Source organism: Crocodylus porosus, unplaced genomic scaffold, assembly GCF_001723895.1.
Source record: "Crocodylus porosus isolate Cpor-Errol unplaced genomic scaffold, CroPor_comp1, whole genome shotgun sequence".
In the NCBI taxonomy this organism is placed as follows: domain Eukaryota; kingdom Metazoa; phylum Chordata; order Crocodylia; family Crocodylidae; genus Crocodylus; species Crocodylus porosus.
In genome coordinates, this window is record NW_017728949.1 from 19,707,267 (window position 1) to 19,726,231 (window position 18,965).

The 18,965-nt window shown below is 40.1% G+C and overlaps 1 protein-coding gene across 9 annotated transcripts in view; it reads left to right on the forward strand.

Annotated features, from left to right (window-relative positions):
* PCNT (pericentrin) overlaps nt 1-18,965 on the forward strand; it is a 135,782-nt gene that overhangs the window by 65,432 nt on the left and 51,385 nt on the right. For 8 of the 9 annotated variants that reach the window (XM_019553909.1, XM_019553914.1, XM_019553912.1 and 5 more), the window contains 8 exons: nt 2,312-2,463; nt 3,872-4,086; nt 5,671-5,879; nt 6,769-6,931; nt 9,815-9,958; nt 14,791-15,020; nt 15,374-15,493; nt 15,960-15,980. In XM_019553909.1, the coding sequence (XP_019409454.1) occupies nt 2,312-2,463; nt 3,872-4,086; nt 5,671-5,879; nt 6,769-6,931; nt 9,815-9,958; nt 14,791-15,020; nt 15,374-15,493; nt 15,960-15,980 (1,254 nt within the window). The remainder of the gene's footprint in view (nt 1-2,311; nt 2,464-3,871; nt 4,087-5,670; nt 5,880-6,768; nt 6,932-9,814; nt 9,959-14,790; nt 15,021-15,373; nt 15,494-15,959; nt 15,981-18,965) is intronic. The other variant, XM_019553910.1, reaches the window with a different exon arrangement.

Genomic DNA, 18,965 nt, shown 5'->3' on the forward strand with positions numbered 1-18,965 from the left:
CTGATTTAGCATAAAACTTTAGAAAGATATGGGAAGTTTGCTTTGGGAAATAGGTCTTAATCAAAAGGGGATTGTATTCACCAGGATATATTTACAGTCATGCTTTCAATGTACCTTGGCTTGTCTTGTATCTTACAGGCTTTGCTTTGGAGTGGGTGATTTAGTTCTTTTGTTTTATTTAGTGACACTTGGCTCAACTAATGTGTAGATGTAGTTTGCGGGTTTCTTCTACAGAAAGCCACTTCAGCTTTCTGGCTTGCTCCAAGTCTTGCCACACTCATGCAATGCATGTGCTAGGTCTCTGCCAATACTTAGAAGGAAAAAGAAATGCACAGAAGGTGGGGGTGCTGGCAAGAAGAGGCTTCTGTTATATCAGTGTCCAGAAGGGCAATGTACAAAGGGGGTTCCCTGTTACACGGAAAGGAGTGTGACAATACATATGTGTGTGGGGGGGGAGGGTCAGCGGCTGGTGAGTATTGTGCTAAGTTTGTTCTTCTAAAATTGCTTACTTTACTGCCCTCTGTTTCTTATAGGCAAGATGCATGAGGTTTAGGATGGATTTAGATGCATCGGGGGAGCCCTTGGCAAATAAGATTTTATGAATTTTTTGAGGGGTATAATGGAAGAAGGTTCATACCCCCTTCATCTGCCTTTATCGGGGAATATCAAGGCTGCTGTCTTGAATCTTAAAATCATTGGCTGCTATGTATTCTGTATTCTTTTTTTAGCTCATGTTGCAAATTTTCCTTGGTAGCTTTGCAGTCAGTGTAGTAAAAGGCATCCATTTGACACTGTAAGTTGTGAAAGGACTGTGAGTGAGGTCTGAATCTCAAACTTCAGTAACATTATGAAGCCAAAACACTGGCTGCTTAGACTTTGTAGTAATCCTTTTGTTTCTGTGCATTGAAAGGAAGCATGTGTGGCAATCTTAAGCAGTTGCCATGGTAGTTATCCACACCTGTTCATGGGATAGGGGAAGGCAGACATGCATAGTCAGGGACCATGGATCCAAGCCTAATTTATAGATTAACCATGATCATTTGGAAGACTCCTGCAGAGAAGCTTTCAGCTTGGGATGATTTAGTTGGAGATGGTCCTGCTTTGAGCAGAAGGGTGGACTTAGATAACCTCTTGAAGTCCCTTCTAACCCTAATTCTCTATGATTCTAAATATAATCAAGACCCCTTCCCTTTTCTCCCTAAACCCGAAACTTTAGAAGACAGTAGCAGGCTGTGTATGTTGAGGTGCCTAAATTGCCCAATTAAGTGCAATGTAAATTATTTGGTTTGTAAGTTTGTTTTATTTGGTTTAAAAGTGAAACTTGGATGTCAGGATTAGAAATGAAAAAGGATGAAATACAAGTTTAATTGTGGTACTGCTTTGTAATGATTCAGGAAATACCAGGTTTTATTCTAATCTTGTGGATGAAAATGTAGAAATAGTATTTCAGAACGTTCCTGCTATGAAACTTGTTTTTCTGGCTGGAAAGTAACTTCAAGAACTTCCTTTACTGAAAAAGATGTGTTAGTATTTCATGCTGTTCATGCAATGTTTAATGAATAATCTGGCAGAATATTGGCAGAGTAATGGAATACCTTTTTCTTGCCCTCCCCCAGTTCAGTTAAGTACTTGATTTGCATTGATGCAGAGTTGTTGCCATAGTTATATTCTGTTCAGGTGATCAACTGGAACATTATTAATGCAGATAATGTTCTAGATTCTGTGTGGAGTTGAAAAAAATGCTGTTTGTTTTATAAAGAACATAGTGAAGTGAACTGAGCAAAGAAGAAATGATGTTTTATAGACAAAAAGGTTTTCATGCCTAAAGAATGGAAGATGGTTGGATGAGATATATTCTGGTTGAATCGTTTCACTTTTGAAGATTGTGCACTTCACCAGATAACTCTGCCACAGCATTAATTTCTGTACTTGAAGCATGAATGGAGAAAAACAAATGCAAAAGTTAATTGAAGAGCGACATTCGGATGTTTTGCATAAAATCTTGCCAACATTTACTTCAGTGTCCTGGGACTATGCATGTACATGTAATGGTGTCTTTAAAAAACAAACTAGAAATGGAAAAAAGAAAAACTACCACTTTTTAGTCTTTTTGAACTCCTTTTGATTCCAGTGGTATTGGACGCTTGGGTTCCACTTACAATCTCCAGAGTTGTTTGTGACTTAATAGATTGCTACTTTCTGTTAGTTTTTTGTAAATTGTGATGCAGTATAAGCTCACTTGTAAAATGTTACTTGTTTGGTGAAAATGACTGGCTTTCTGTCTCTTACATCATTGTTACATTTCCCATAGTTAGAAAAAAAGGTGCAGTCTTTGAGTAATGAGACTGAGGAAACTAACTCTGAGCTGGAGACTCTCCTACGGCGGCGGGACAGAGAGAACCAGGAAGGAGAGAACTTAGTAGCTATGCTGAGATCTGATATTGACCTATCCCAGAATGAAAGGTTAGTACATCTTGGGACATATAGTGAGTAGTGTTTTTATATCTGGGTTTTCATAAAAGAAAAGCAACTATGTCAAATTAAACTAAACATAGGGGAATGACAATATTGCCATTCTCTTTTAAACATATCCAGGCATTTATACTGTGCTAAGCTATTTAACTTGCCCAGGGTAATGTGAGCAGCCATTTGCTGAATTCTGTTGATTTGTATGTTAAAGGCACTGCTTGCTTTCCATATTAAAGGTAGCTCATGCTTTACCTGACAACTCCTTAAGCTGTATGCATGTTGTGCACTAAACAGTCTGCTGCATGCTTCAAGGTTCCTTATCAAGACCACTTGGGCCTCTGCTCTTACAGCTCTCCTATGGCAACGAAATCCTTGTCTCTGCCAGCAGTTACTTCACCCCTGCAGAAGAGAGAAGGGCTTCTGCCAACAGCTGACTGATGTACTTGCAGGATTAGCTGACCGCTGGGATATTGGCCAGTTTCCTAATTGCCAAATAAACCTATGTGGCTTAGACTATCTTATTTTTTTCTGCCAAAATGTTAGTCTTGGGAACCTTGAAAATGTCAACTGGCATCCTGCCACCAATTTTGTTAGCTGTGATATTAATACTTTATAGACATACAGATCAGCTCAGTTTGAAAAGAAAAAGTTAAGGTTTTTCTGGCTGTATGTGGAGGAGCAATATAGATTCTTACCATTTACAGTTTACATCTGGTTACACTGAAATATTCTTAGGACCTTGTAGAGAAGTCATTGGTGATTAATGTAAGAATAAGTGTACTGTATGTTATGGTAAGCCTTGGAAACACCGTACAGCTTCTGTACATTTACATTTCAGTAGAAAGTGTCAAACAGTTGATTTCTTTTGACATTTACAAACACATGGTGTTGGTAATAACTGTGCATCAGTACAGGTGAGTTTAATTTAGGTTCCTAAACTTAGTATAAGTAATGTTTGAAAGTTGCTGGAATTTGTTTTTATGCTTATACTTTCTTAATTTTAATTTGCCAGATTTTGAAGTTGTTTTGAGTTATTGCCCTATAAAGCATTGACTGTGACTCTTAGAAACATTATACAGTGTAGCTCACAACTATCTTATGATGTCTCAGTTAGCACCACAGTGTATAAACATCTAAACAGCTATTTCACATTTGAAAGCTTGTGACACACATGGTCAAATTGGGCTGTATAGGCTTTGACTGTGGCTACCCTTAGGAAAATATTTTGTATTTCTGCAATTCACATGACTTTTTGTTGGTAAACCTCAGAACGTGACAGAATACATGCAGTGACACTATCTTTCAATCCTGCAAAGAGGCCTTGAATTTAACTTGTTAGAACATGACCCTTTGAGCATAACTAATGCAAGCACGTTCTATTTTGCAATATATTGTATTTTAGGCAAAAAATGCAAGACTCCTACCAGCGACTTTTGAAATCATTTATGGAAACAGTAAAAGCCATAATAGCCACAGAAGACCTTATTTGTAAGAAGATTGGTATCTGCCTTGATGACAGTCTGGCATCTGGAGATTCTAGAGAAAGCCGTAGTCTGATGGAAGAAATGGGATTCATGCAGCACTTCAAAACTAAAGAGAAGCATGACATGGAAAAGAGTGAGTATCAACTTGATAATAGAACATTGGAGGTGTGGGGTTTTTTTTCCTCTCTTAAAGCTGCTGTTCTATAATGTTGCTAAAGCTGTACTTATAGATATATTGCATGACAGTGCATTCGTATTTATCCAGTGGGGTTCACCACAGTTAAGATGGAGTTTTCCAATGTTCTCCTAATTAAATTGTCTTTCTGTGATGATCCACGTTATGGCCATGTACGGCTGGACAGGTCCTTTTATATGTAATATAAGTAGTGCTTCTCAGCTTCTTTATAGAACATGAACATTGTTCTAGAGTAGCATAACCAGCCAGCCTGAATCATGACAATGAATGGCTAAACAGTTCTTGCACTGGGACATGGATCTGTGTGTATGTATACATATATGTATATAGCACAGGGTGGGCAATTGTTTGGGCTGGAGGGCCACTTAGGGATACTTGGTGAATTGTTGAGGGCTGGATCATCACTCACCCCCCGCCTGCTCACCAAAACTCCCTAAGTGGCTCTGCCCTGGTACCCAGCCCTGTACTGTCACCGCCCAGCAATCCCAGCCCTGACCTTAAGGTCTCCATGGAGACCAGCATGGGATCCCTGTGGTCAGAGTGTGGTCAGGTGGATGGGATGGGGTCAGGTAGATGGGATGGGGCCATGGGTGGATTGGGAGCTGCATCTGGGAGTGGGATGGTTGGGCAAGGCCAGGGCTAGGGCCAAGATCTTGTAGCAGTGACAGCATGGGGCCAGGGCCTGGGGCAGAGCCACAGTCTGTTTCTGGCATGTCTCTGCCTGTGGAACTGCAAGGATGTGTGGGCAGTGGATCATGGGTCTACACCAGACCTCAGCCCCAACTCACCCTAAGATCCTGACCCTGTCCATCCCACTCTTGGCTGCTGCTCCCTGGCCACACGTGGCCCTATTGGATATGTCCAGCTGAGCGCATCCTGCCCACGTAGGTTCCAGGCCAGTCTCTGTGGAGACCCTGCCTGCCCGGTCCAGTGACCCTGGTGGTGGGTGTGGGGTGGATGAACCGGGATGCCTATGCAGTGGAGTTGGGTGAGGTGGTGGCAGCCAGAAGAAGCCGTCTGGCTGCCACACTGCCCCAACTCTGCTGTGTGCCTAGATGCAGTCGGCTGCATGTACCACAGCTTGGGCTGCCCTCTACTTCTCATCTGGGTAGGACTGAGGGACCTGCTTTGAGCCAGATAAAAATCCCTTGGTGGGCTGGATCCAGCCTGCAGGCTATATTTTGCCCACCCCTGATATGACAGCATGAAGTACTATAGATAGGCTGCCTGCATCTTAAGATTGTTTATTTTTACTTGGTCCAAATTCATTACTGGTATAACTGTTGTTGTTGGGGATCTTCAAGTGGTTTTATGCCATTCAAAAATATCTTCAAATCCTTGTGGAGGAGTATGTCAGGATTTAATCATTAAAGAATATATTTGTATTGATGTGTTCAGCATATTGACTCAGACTCAAGCAATATCACTGTTTGAGTAACACCAAACTGTTGTGTAATGAATGGCTAGTTCTAGAATAATTTGAGTAAGTTTGTTTCTAATTAACCAAATTATTTTTGATAGGTGAGCTGTTTGATGTGACTCTTACAGAACACAACCAGGTGTCTGCAGTAACTGATGAGGGGTCTGAACTGAGCCAGTACTTATGTGAAAGCATTTTTGCGAACCCAGATCTTGCCTTTGAAAATGAAGAAATGATCCCGAAATTTTGTCACCGTTTGCGCACTGCTGTCGAAAAACTTCTGGAGTTAGTTACAGAATCAACTAAACAAGTAAGACCAGATCACACACACCTGCCTTAACACACAGCTATAAGCCTTTCTAACTCTGGTGTAAAATTCCTTTTTGATACCAAATGAAGCCATGAGTCTGACTCTGAATGAGAAGCACAGTCCTCTAGCCAGGAATTTGAGTTATTTAATTCCCATCAAGAGTTTGTAAAAATCCATACCTTTGGTTGTGGCTAACACCCAATGCTTCTGAGGAAGGCAAAACAAAACACTCCAGACACCACTAGCAAACAGTAACAGGGAAAATTCCTTCCTGGCCCCATGTGGGAACCAGCAAAGCTCAGAAGTATGGGATATCCCCATTCCACTCTGTACTGCAGAGCAAGCCTACTCTGCAGTTCCAAGCAAGCCTATAAGCATTTTAGTGATGACATATTGAGAATTTTATACTGAGTTAAGCAATACACAGAAAAGTGCTCACTTTGACTTCATCAGAAGCAGCGGCAAAACTAATTTTACTGAGAACAGAATCAAGTCATAAGATACTGGATCGTATAGAAATATGGTGTTTTAAAGCTTCAAAGTTGGTAGGCTACAAAAGTACTAAAACACCAAGTGCTGTAGTAAAATCTGTTAAGAATACATAGCAGACCTCTTTGTAATTTGGTGCTGGGGTCATCTGATCCCAGCAGTCTTTCCTGCCCAAGTGGAGTGGGGGCTAGACCCAATGATCTGTAAGGTCCCTTTCAGCCCCTTACAACTATGAAATTATAATTACTGCTGTAATACTTACTGTGATAGGAGTATTTGGATAAATACATTCACACATTAAGAGCTTAAGAAGTTTCCCAAGTTTCCTTTTATCAGAGCTCACAGTATTATTATAGTTATTGTGTGTTCTGGATCTTACAATATAGTTTTTATTTTTAAGTTGGAGAAGACTCATGAAATTCACGCTCAGTTTGAGGAAGAATTTAGCCGTAGAAATCAGGAAACTGCCCAGGTGGTTGGTCAGCACCAGGAACTAATGGAGTATCTAAATGAGGAGAGTGAAGCAAAGAATCAACTGGCACTAAAGCTTCATAAAGCAGAAGGTAAGGAAACAAAACTGATCCTGCATTTTCAGGTATCGTTTGATTTTCACATGCTTATTTGAAAAAGACTGCTTTGCAAGAGAACTTTATGACTATGAACTTTATGACTGTGAACTTTATGACTATGTGTTATGCTTTCTTTGCTTGCCTTGCCTACTTGTGGATCCATCCTTTTGTATTCCAAATCTCTGAACCACTTAAAACATATTCTCTCTTTTCATAAAGGTGGCGTTTACCTCTTTCCATCAAGATTACACTTGCTGATGTAGAGCAATGTTTGGTCTTGTACTCATGGTGGATAGTCTATGCAAAAAAATGTCAGAACTTAAAGTTATTTTGCCTTCCCACTTAGCTCCAAATGGTTGCTTTATATAACAGAGAAGTGGATATGTTTGGCTTCCTAACTAGCAAAATCCACTGTTATTTGTAGACAGTCCCAACATGACATTAAAAGCAATATTTGATGACAAGGTATGCCAGGGATGCCAAACTTGACCAGCTCCCCTCAACCATCTCCAAATATGTCTGTTTGCATTTAAGCTTCCTCTTTGTGAGCAAAGCCCAGGCTCTTGCTCCAGACATCCTTCTTTGGTGCAGTTCCTTTGTTTAGTTCCCACTTTGAAAAGCTGAGACCTGTTTCTACTGCTTTGGCCCTGTGCCTTGTGCCATCTCCCCCAGTTTCCATAGTAATGCATAAGCTCTTTCCCAGAATGCCAGCTTTGTGGGTACATTGGTTTAGATTACTCTATCAAAGACATGATACTGATGCATATAACATGTAGATTTAACATAGGTTTCAAGTAGGGATGTAAGTGGTTAAACAACAGTTTTATTTATACTATTTACTGCTTACCATTTACTGTTTAGCGATCTCTGGCAGGAATGGCCTTAGCCTCTCATATCTTCACTGTGCGCCTGTGAAGACATAAGGGCCATTAGCGAGGAGCCATGGGCAGCAGGTATGGGGCTGTGGGCACAGCCGAGCCACTACAGAGCCATGGCTTTTCTTGACCCCCAGGATCAGGGGCTGGGGCTGTGGATGGAGCTAGTGCTGTAGAGCTCTCCTGTGCCCAGATCTTGCCACCATGGGGAGGGAGGTGCCAGGCATCAGTGGCAGGGTTTGGGCAGGGAAGTGGGCAACAGAAAATGGGCTCCCTGCATTTCCCACCATGCCATGGCAGCTGGAACAGACAGCGTCGGGACTGAGGGGTTGCTACCAGCGCCTTGTGGCGGGTGCAGCCTCAGGGTGTTCCTGAGGGGCAGTGGTCCAGCAGCCCCAGCCTGGGAGGTCGCTATTGGTAATGCTCCCCCTGGGCTCCCTGCTGTACTGCCCTCCTGCTCCACTGCCCCTCAGGAATGCCTTGGGGCTATGCGTACTGCATGAGGGGCCAGCAGTGCCCCCTCAAACCTGACGTTGCCTACTTCAGCTGCCGTGATGCCTCCTTGGGCTGAGGCAGCCATGTGCTCAGCCCTGCCTCAGGGCTGGGTCAGGCTCCATGCATCCCCAGCACCACGGGCAGGAGGGGGAAGGTTGCAGCATGCCTGACAGAGGCTCACCTGTTGGGACCGGACTGCTCTTACACCCAGGGTGCTGGCGAGTGCCCAGTCCAGCAGCGTGGAGGGGGCTTCCAGGTCCAGGCCATGGCAGCATAAATGCAGCAGGAGGCTGAAGGAGCCCATTGCCTGCCACCTGTTGCCACTGCAGGGACACCAGGCAGATCCACCACGGGGCAGAGAGTCTCGCTACTGTAGCAGGAAGGCCTCAACTGACCCCTTGGTGGGGAGGGAGGGCTGGTACCTCCCTCCCTGTGGCAGTGGGAATTGGGTACAGGAGATGTCCTCAGCCATCTGCAGCCCCAGTCCCTGCCTGTGGGGGCAAGAGGAAGTGCAGATCTGCATCTGGGCAATGCCCCCTAGTGCCTCCGCCACAGCTGCCCGCTAGCAGTCTGGGCCCTTTGCAGCGCCAGGCGCACAGTAAAAACATCAGGGGCTGGGGACCTTCCTGCCAGAGGTCACTAAACTAAATATGTATTATCAGTTAAACAGTTAACTGATAGAATTAGAGGAGGTTAAATGGATAATTTTTTTTAACACAATTTAGATTTCTAGTTTCAATCCAATTATTCTTTCCTTGGTTGCATAAGAAATGCATGGATTCAAGCAGAACAATAAAACACTTTTATACCATTTCTTATCTTACTTTTCTTGCCACTGGAGTTTTCTTCAGAATTGGGTCAGTGTCTCTTGAGAATTTGAATTTCCCTTTCTGGGACTCTGTTCCAGGTAAGACTCCTATTTCAGATCATGTAGTTTGCTCACCACCTTTCTCCTTTAGCCAGATTCCTTTAGCCTGGGCTGATACCCTCCAAAAAGACTACCATTTTTCCTCCTATGGGTCCTACCCTAGGTCACTCCTGAGTCTCTCAGCTTTGTGTTTCTTTTATGTTCTAATCATGATATTTTTTCTGTTTCCTGACAAACTACAGTCCTTCAAATTTCAGTCCTCTGCAGAGAAGTTGGAAAAAACTTGTTTTCTTCTATTCAGATAACTCACTTAACGTGCCCTCCTATGAAAAATAGCGGTTATCGAAGTTTAATGATCCTTCAGTGTCATTGGTCTGTAAGATATATAACCTGGTTCTGGTAGCAAACTGTGGGTTCCTTCTGAGTTGTGATAAAGTAATTTAATAAAATCAACCACAATTCATAACTTGTACATTGAATGACTCTGCAGATTGTCATATGGGAACTACTTAAAGTCTCTCTCAAGCTGTGGTTTCAACTGAGGCCAAGTCACATTACTTGAACTAAAAGAAAATGTTTGTTCCTCTTGGTCATAGTGAATCCTGCTTTATATAAGAATTGTTTAATGTTTGGTTTAAGGTATTATTGAAGGCTATGTTGCAGAGAAAGCTGCCCTAGAGGAGGCATTGAATCTGAAAGAAGAGTCTGAACGTCGCCTTGTTGTGGAATTGGAGAACCTGCGTGAACGGTTTCAGGAGCTAACTCAGGAACAGGCAATACTTGGTAAGAAGTGAGATTAGCCAGTAAGTCAAAAGAGAGTTTTAGCCACCATTGTAGGAGAAACAGAAATTGATAAGAAAGGTTTTAATAAACTGAGGGGCATTCATATGTTTCACAGTATAGTCACAAATAGGAGGATTGTGGAGAAATTAAGCAGGATAAACTAGAAGCAATGCTGAATGGAAGGCTACTAAATTATAATTAGGTTCCATTTGGTAATTAAAATATTAATGAATTGGTACCATGTAGACAGGAGAGAAAGGAAAGAAGAGTTGAAACTATGACACTAAGTATTTGAAATATAAGGAGGTGGTCTGAGACTATCAGAAGCAATTGGGTGCCCCAGATAAATTTATAAAAAGGAAAAATTGCAATAGACATCTGGTGTACTCTTTCCACAGTGAGTCAATGAAGACTGGGGCAAATAATCAAGGCAGGTGACTTAAGTTGAAGGCTTTAATGGTCTAGGCTTCTAAACAACTTAGAGAACAGATTCATGAACAAGAAAAAAGGCAGTACAATTGGAGCCAAAGCCCTTGTAGACTGGCACGTTAATGGTATTGTTAATACAATAGTATGTTAATGCAACAGTTCTCAGTCCCCATGAATTCAGTCTGAGAACCTGTCTCTTTCCCTCAGCTCTTTTTCACCCTCCCAATGTCTGCTTCGTTCCCCTTCTGCTCTTGTCCATCTCCCAACACATAGCATCTGCCCCATGTTTACTGCTACTATTAGCCCTTTGGAATACATCTTACTCTTTTTTTAGAGCTGCTCATAGGCCTGCCATCTATCCCAAACCTGCTGATCATTCATATTAAAAATCTCATAAAGACAGTCTAGCATACCCATGAAGCTCTGCTAAGCACCAAAACCTGAAATCAAGCTTTCCGCTTACTTGCTCCTCCCACATATTCAATTAAAGGTGTGATAGGAACCAGCCACAAAGTAATTACTCATAGTTTGTGTAATAACTTTGTGGTTCATTTCTTGTTTAATTGATTGATCATATGGCCAGGTTAATTGCATCTTAACCAGTTAATCGCGTCTTAAGTGTAACATGTCTGGGGCCTAGGTCTCAGTTATGGCATAAGAGAGCTTGAGGGAAGTTTATTTATATCTCCCCTTGAAGGATGCAATTGTGGAATTCAGCTTCTGGTGCTGCTGACATTATTTGCCCCATATAGTTAATTTACAGGTGTTTGAGTTCACCTAGCTGTACCTGATTCTGGGATGAGCAGGTGGATAGTGGATTATGAGGGCAAACCAATGGTATATTCTGTTCCTGGCTGTGATTCCAGAAAGTGAGGAGGAACATATCTTTCTGCCATGTGTGGGATGAGAGAAGAGGTCAAACTGATTCACAGGGGATCACAAAATAATTGAGGCTTTACTTACTAATATTGCATTGTTATATTTCTGTTGTCACGTGACTATGGCACTTGAGTATGTCCCAGTGGAAAGGACACAAGATGGTATCATTGCAACATGGTACTGCTATTTTGGGATCTTTCAAGTGCTTTTTGTTGATTAAAAAGCTGGAAAGCTGATTGAAAGTTTTTAGTATTACTGAATTAGAGGCTAAATGAGGTATTAGTATTTAATAAGGACTGGGCTTTGGAGGAAAATGGCAAGAAATGAAGATGAGTCTTTTGTGACAGGCTCTAAATAGCAAACTGCATCTCTAAATCACAAAAGAAAAATATTTAAAAAGTATTCTGGGCAAGAACACACTTGTGTGGTCAGTATCTAATTGGCAATAACGTATCTAAGTTTATCCATATTCTGTTATAATCTCAGTTGTGGTTGGGAGGATGAAATGGTAAAAGTGTTGTATTATATTTGTGCATCTGCATATTTTGAATCACAGGAGTTCCTGATAATTTGGCACAAAGGGACGATTCAGGTTTGTAATGATGTGTATGGTTTTTGATGATAAAACATGGCCTAGATAAATGATTTTGAATTCAATCTAACCAAGAGGAAGAGTGCTTCAAAATTATGCCCAGTAAATCATTAGAAGTATATTAGGGTTAATAATTTTGGCATGTATAAGACATCACTTCCACATTTCAGTGCAAGTCACTAACCAACAGTTAAGAATATTTAATTTGTTATTCAGTATTTAATAATTGAACCATTATGCTGCTGTTAATCTTAAATTTCATGATTCAGTTTCATCTAGGTAATTCAGCTTCATTTTCCTTTTGAACAGATTAAAATGTTTCATAAATGTGTTATGATGTTTTGGTGACATAGGATAGTAAAAAAAAATAACAATACACATAAAATACTAGGGGCAGCTCTAAGGTTAGAGAGGGAAGACCTTCAGGAAGTGGAAGCAAGGAGATTAGTAGGATAGGAAAAAGACCATGGGAAAGGAGAAGAAAATTATAAGAACTGTTTTTGCTATGAAAGAAAACATGGGGGGAAGTAATAAAGAAGGCAAAATGAATATGGAAGGTAATGCTGGAAAAGATGGAGGAAAAGAGATATTAGGATTCTGGGAGGAAGGAAAATCTAAAGTTAACATAAAAGAAATGTAAAGGATCATTTGATGATATGTATAAATGAAATATCTGAGGCTCTAAACAGTATTAGGAGCAGCAATGGTTAAATTTTGTCAGCTGCTGCTTAAATGTTGGGTTTTTTTCAGTTAGGTGAAGAGGGAGTGTGTGACCAGGTAGTAGTCCAGGTTGTAATGAGGGGCTGTGCTGATCTGCCTTGCCAGTTGCTGTTTTTATCCTGTTGTCCAGTTCCCACATGTCTCATATAGATCTCCTATAAACACTGCTTCCTCATTTTTGTCCAGTCACCAGACCCAGTAGGCGTTTGTTCTTAAGCCTCATTATTTTTCCTGATGTAATAAATCAAACTTTTTTTTTTCCCAATGGTACTTTTCCTCTTGTTTGGAATTAATTACTGTTTCTTGTGTTTAGGACACAATCTATACAAATCATACTGCTTTTGAGTTGATTAGTTTTAGATTTTGGATGCTGATGTGCAAAATTAATTTCAGTAGAATGGCTTTGCTAATGAAATCAGCAATAGCTTTTGCTAATGTGTTACTGAAGTGGGTTGCATGACATGGGTTAGCATTAATGAAATATCAGTTTGGTTCTTTACTAACTCACAGAAATGATTTGATGTTCTGTTGGTGTTACTTGAAAATCTGTATTAATAGATTTTGAGAATCGCACACATAGCATAAAAGTAAGAAAAATACCCAAAAAATGGCCAGGCAGAATTCTGTTATTAGGATTGCCTTCAGTACAGAAGTACATAAAAAGTTTTGGCAGTAATTGTTCCATTCCATATAAACTATATTGACCTAAATCAGAGGTTGTCAACTGGGGGTATGTGTACCCCTAGGGGTACTTGGAAAGGTCTTCGGGGGTACACGTGGGTGGGGGGGGGGTGAAGTGCACCCTGGGCGTGGCACCGGCGGCATCTCCACGGTGTGTTCCTACACATTGCCTCTTCCTTGGGGGAAGAGGAGGGGCACGCTGGGTGCTGCCAGTCCCATGCAGCACACTGCAGCGCCTTCCTGCTCCCCACCGCAGCTTATTCTCCTGATTGGCCACCACCCTCAGCCAATAGCCAATGGTGAGGAGGGATCCCTCTGCAGATGGATGTGGGACAGGGGTGCTCGCAGGTGGCCACCCACCACCCCACACTGCTGCTGTTGCATGCTGCTTTTCCACGGCTGGTTGGACGCGTGGCTTCATGAGTTGTGAAAGAGCGGTGCGTGATTGGCCGGGTGTAAGGCCTGTTAGCAGCCACGGAGTCGCATGTGCCACCAGCTATGGAAAAGTGGTGGGTGGTGGCAGCAGCTGCTGCATGCAAGTGGTGCCCCTCCCTTCCCCTGCCACCACCAGAAGGGGTACACTAATTAAAAACAGGTTGAAAACCCTTGACCTAAATGGATTCCATAAGGTAATTTAACTTCTTTGAATGAGAAGTGTTGGTAAACTTTAATTTTAATCAATTTTTTTTCGTACTATAAGTGTCAGGAAAACTCATTTTGGGGCTAAAAGAAGTCACCTGATCATAAATTAAATTATGCAATTTGTTCAGTGGTAGTATTCAAGATTTGGAAGGGAAAAGCTCACAATTTTTAAAAAACCTTTTCTTTTAAGGAGAACCAATTTTGTCACTTGGTGCCTGAAACTTTTATACAATAAGTTAAAAATCCTGCTGTGCACTTCATACATCTTACATAATTTAATGGGTCTACAGAATTTTGTTTTTACTCATCTCTTCTTCAAGGTGTTTCTAGATCTAGATGTTGGGATGTAAAAAGATGGTTTTTTTATGATGGAAGATTCATAATGAATATCTAGAAAGCAGAATAATAAGAGTTCTTTCAGGACTCTTAAATATATAGAAACATCCTGTTTTTCATCTGTATGATGTTTTTACCAATAAAGATGTTAAAATCAAACACTTTTTTCGGGAAATATATAGATTGGGCTCTGTTTTGATGCTCCTTTTAGATTTTCTGTCTGTTGAAAGTTAATTTGTTTGTACAACCTGGTTCTTGTTAATCAACCAGACATGAGCTTTGACTTAACTACCCTGGCCAATGCTTATATTGCTTATGTGTATATTTTGTGCTTTATAAGGGAAATTTTCAAAAGCACAGTGGGGAATTGGATGTTCAACTTCCCTTTTGTGCCATTGTAAATACCTCCTTATATGCTGACTTACATTGCAGTAGTTTTGAAAACAAAATTAAACAAAGCATGTAATCTTTTTTTTTTGAAAACAGCATTTGAATCACATGTTTCAGGATTGACTGACTGTCTGTCTGTCTTCTCTTTTTCTTACGTGTGTAGGTTTACTTAAGGAAGTGGAATTTTTAGCAAAAGAGAAGGTAGAACTGCAGTGCCAGGCAGAGAAGGACTATTCCAGCTTACGCTCTCAAATGAGGGTTTTAGAAGTGGAACTTGAAGAACAGATGAATCATAATCAGGAGCTAGAAAAGAAGTTATTGGAGGTTGTGGATCTAAAGCAACAAATTCAGGTTCTTGAGAAACAGCTTAAGAATCAGCGACAATTCATGGATGTAAGCAAGTTCAAGATTCAGCTTCTCCTTCATGTTTTGTGGTCAAAACTTCCAAGATGGGCCCAAACTAGCACACTTTTGATTTTATCAAAAAATCTGTGTTTGGTTATGTAAAACTGAGGGTGATTCTTGTAAATTCCTTTTAACGTAAAGTTGTGGGTAAGAGTTTCTTTTTTTTCTTTCTAAATGTTTCCTGTTAAGTAGTTACATAAATTAAAATATTCTCTTGTCCCTTCCTGTAAATTCTCACCACGTTTCTAGGAGTGCCATTGACAATTAGGGAAAAGGAAAACACAAACATCAGCTTTCTTCCCACAAAAACAAAGGAAAAATATTTCTTATTGTGTTGACAGGAACAAGCAATAGAGCGAGAACATGAACGTGATGAGTTTCAGCAAGAAATTCAGAAACTAGAGGAGCAGTTAAAACTGGCAGCAAAATTGCAGATGTCTGTAGAGCCCAGAGAACATGGGGTGAGTAAAACCATATTTAGTGACTTATCTGTTTTAGTATTTTTTTTTTTTATATATAAATATCCAAAGTAAACCTCCATGACATTGAAAAATGATTTCTTCAGAGGCTGCTTTTTCAACTTAATGTCACATTTGTGTATTATATACTACTCGAATACTTTAGGAAATGCAGAGCATCAAATTCAACAACTTTTAACTGGTTGACATGCATTTTTTGTAGTGCACAAGGTGCATGTCTAATTTTGATTTTTCTTAGCAAGATTTCCTGAAATTATATAATTAAATATGTGCATTTCAGTAAAACCTTGCCAGGATATTGGGGTTTGCCTCAATTAGAGAGTGACTAGAATACTGTCATTTAAAGTGATTGCATCTGTCCTTTTTCACATGTTCATTAGTTTGATATTCAGTTTAAAAGTTTAATTTTTGTTTTTTGTTTCTTTCTCACATAAATGAACCATTTCAGAGCTATGAATTGTCTCTACAGGTATGGAAAATAGCATGAACATCCCTCACCTCTTCCTCCCTTGCTTCTCAGTTCCTTGTGCTTTTGCTTTTTTAATCTTTCTATGTTGAGTTTGCTTCAGTGTAACTAAATATAGGTTACATGTTATCCTTTTAGATCTTTTGCTCTGGAAAAATGCCATATATTAATTTTCCTGTTTGTAATCACTTTATTCTTCTGGCTTATTAATCAAATGCATTCTCATGTATTTGCTTGTGTGAAACTATTTTTTCATATGCACCATGAAGTGAAAAAAAAGTTGTAGCTGTGAAATAACCAGCATAGAATCATACCTTTGTTGTAATTTTCCTTCTTCAGGTTTTCAGTGTGGCTTTCTCATTACCTGTTCTGTATGTACACAGCTGCTACAGTCTAACAGAGCTTTATATCCTGTTTATCCTGTTCTGTCTAGATGTCTCATTCTACCTTGACTTGAGCACAGTTACTCTAAAGATGATACCAACATACACTGCTGACATTTTCTAAATATATCACTCTATTTCTGAGCTAATTGTTAACTCTGTTGCAGCCCAGAGCAGTAGGAAGTTTTGAAGTGATGGGTGCATGTTCATCTTAAGTTATGCTGCTTTAAGGTTCCACTTTCTATAAAGTTGCACTTTTAGTTAAGATGGTTTATGCAGGTTGTGTTGCTGTCCGCTAGAGAGAGATGCTTCTGGTTTGGTGGTTACATTGAATCCTGGGTATAAAAAAAAGGATCTGTATTGTAAGCATAGGATTATTAAGGGTATTGCAGCAAGAGCTTGAAAATATCTTTGTTTACTGTCTAAGTTGTTAGCTTGAGTTTTTGTCTCCTAATAAAATAGCAGAGTTTGTGTTAGGAAAGTACAGAAATTTTAAAAATTATATGTATTAATCTGACCATTTGCAACCTATCTAAAACTGTACCTGCATTCTATTAGTAGGACTTCTTAAGAAGGCAGGCATGGAGGCGGGTAAGAAATTTAAGCTGTTAGTGTGTGTGGGATCAATATTAAATCCAGGTGCAAGCACTTACATTTTTCCTGTGTAGTTGCTTAAAAATAAATACACTGTTGTGAATCACTCCCAATATAGTACTTGCACACAGTGAATTTGCTGAGATAGTCCTGTGATCCAAAAATGATTGGTTCTGAACATAAACAGTTTAAGATCCAGTTTTATCCAGTTTCTCACTCTCTAGAATTGGGGAATATGTGGTGGGGCTATTTTATGAAAAAAGAACTCTGATGGTTGATGGTTGGAATGACATTTGAAAGTTTGGAGCACGGGGTGAAAGTTGAGGAACATATTCCTTTGTGTATAGCTGTTTTATAACATCAGGGCTACTGGATGGTAGCATTAGAAAGAAATTTTTACTATAAGAATGATCTAATTTAGCAAAAGAGCTGTACCTCATCTCTTTTGTATTGGTGAAAATTCCTTGGTTAATTTACCAAATTCTTACTACAAAACCAGCCGTGAGAAAAGTACTGTCACTTTCAGATAGGGTTCTGTTTGGGGGTTGTTCTTGTCCAGAGGTATTTCTGTAAGCTTAAAACAGGTTTATGTTTTGGTTGGTCTGTGGGTAAAAGCTGATGGGATTGGAAAGGAGGAAGATGAATAAAAATTGAGAAACTTTATTTGGGCCCGTACGCAGTTCATAGCGTAACCTAGCAGTTTGTTTCGTATTTTTAAATGACCCATAGAACCTCTACTCTCAACATCTCTTGTGTATATTAATGCTGTTCTACTGAAGTTTCTTGGACAGTAGTTTTCTACTCTTAGTGTTATTTGTACAATGTGTTGAAAGTGCTGTGCAAGTGGTATACATTCTGATGGGCATGAACAAGCATACAGTTGGAGTGATTTCAAAAGGGGCTGTTTCACTGGGGCATCACAGGTTAAAGTTGGAACAATTTTGCTTTGTTTATAGCTTGTGCACACACAGCTGGAACATAATAGGTGCTGTATGCTCCTGCGGCCTTGTGCATATGTACATTTGTCCATGGCCATGTTGTATTTAGTGTCAGGTATCCAGGTTGTAGCCATATTGGTCTAGAGGAAAAAGCAGTTGGGACTCATGGTAGAGGTGATTTCTTTTATTAGACCAACTAGATTTTTGCCAAAAACATCTTTAATTGCAAGCTTTCAGGCACAAACACCCTTCATCAGGCATCAGAGAAAAGATTGTAAAAGTTCTCCTGGGTAGAAATGAAAGTTCATATTTCATAGGAGAGCTGAAGCTGTGGTTAAAACCTCCTGTTTGGAAAAGTTCATTTTATATGCAGATTAGGCAGAGAGAAAAGTGAGAATAGTTTGTTTACCTCAAAGTTGCTTCGTGGTAATCAGGATATATTCATATTTCCTTCTGGTTATGGTATTTCATAATTCACAGGGAAGTAAATAGATTAAATGCTCTTCTGGGTGGGCATTTCTTGTCTGGTGAGGTGATAGAGAAGAAATGCCTGCCCAGAAGAGCATTCCATCTACCTATTCCTCTGTGAAATATGAAACACTCCTAACCAGAAGGAAGTATGAATACATCCTGCTTACCACCAAACAACTTGGAGGTGAACAGACTACTCCAACTTTTCTCTGTACCTAATCTGCACATAAAATCAACTTTTCCAAACAGGTTTTACCACAGCTTCAACTCTCCTATGAAATATGAACTTTCATTTCTACCCAGGAGAACTTTTACAATCTTTTCTCTGATGCCCGATGAAGGGTTTTTGTGCCCAAAAGCTTGCAATTAAAGATTTTTTTTGGGCAAAAATCTAGTTGGTCTAATAAAAGATATCACCTCTACCATGAGTCCTGGTTACATGGTATTTTTATACACTCTTGTTTCCTTTTTCTTTGAAACATACTGTTTGTTTTATAAAGAGTTTGTTCAAGTAGTCTCCCCCCTTTTAAATCTACTGTCTTTCCATCTGATCCTACCTCCGAAATTCTGCATAACATCTCTCTTTACAAGCTTTCAGTTGT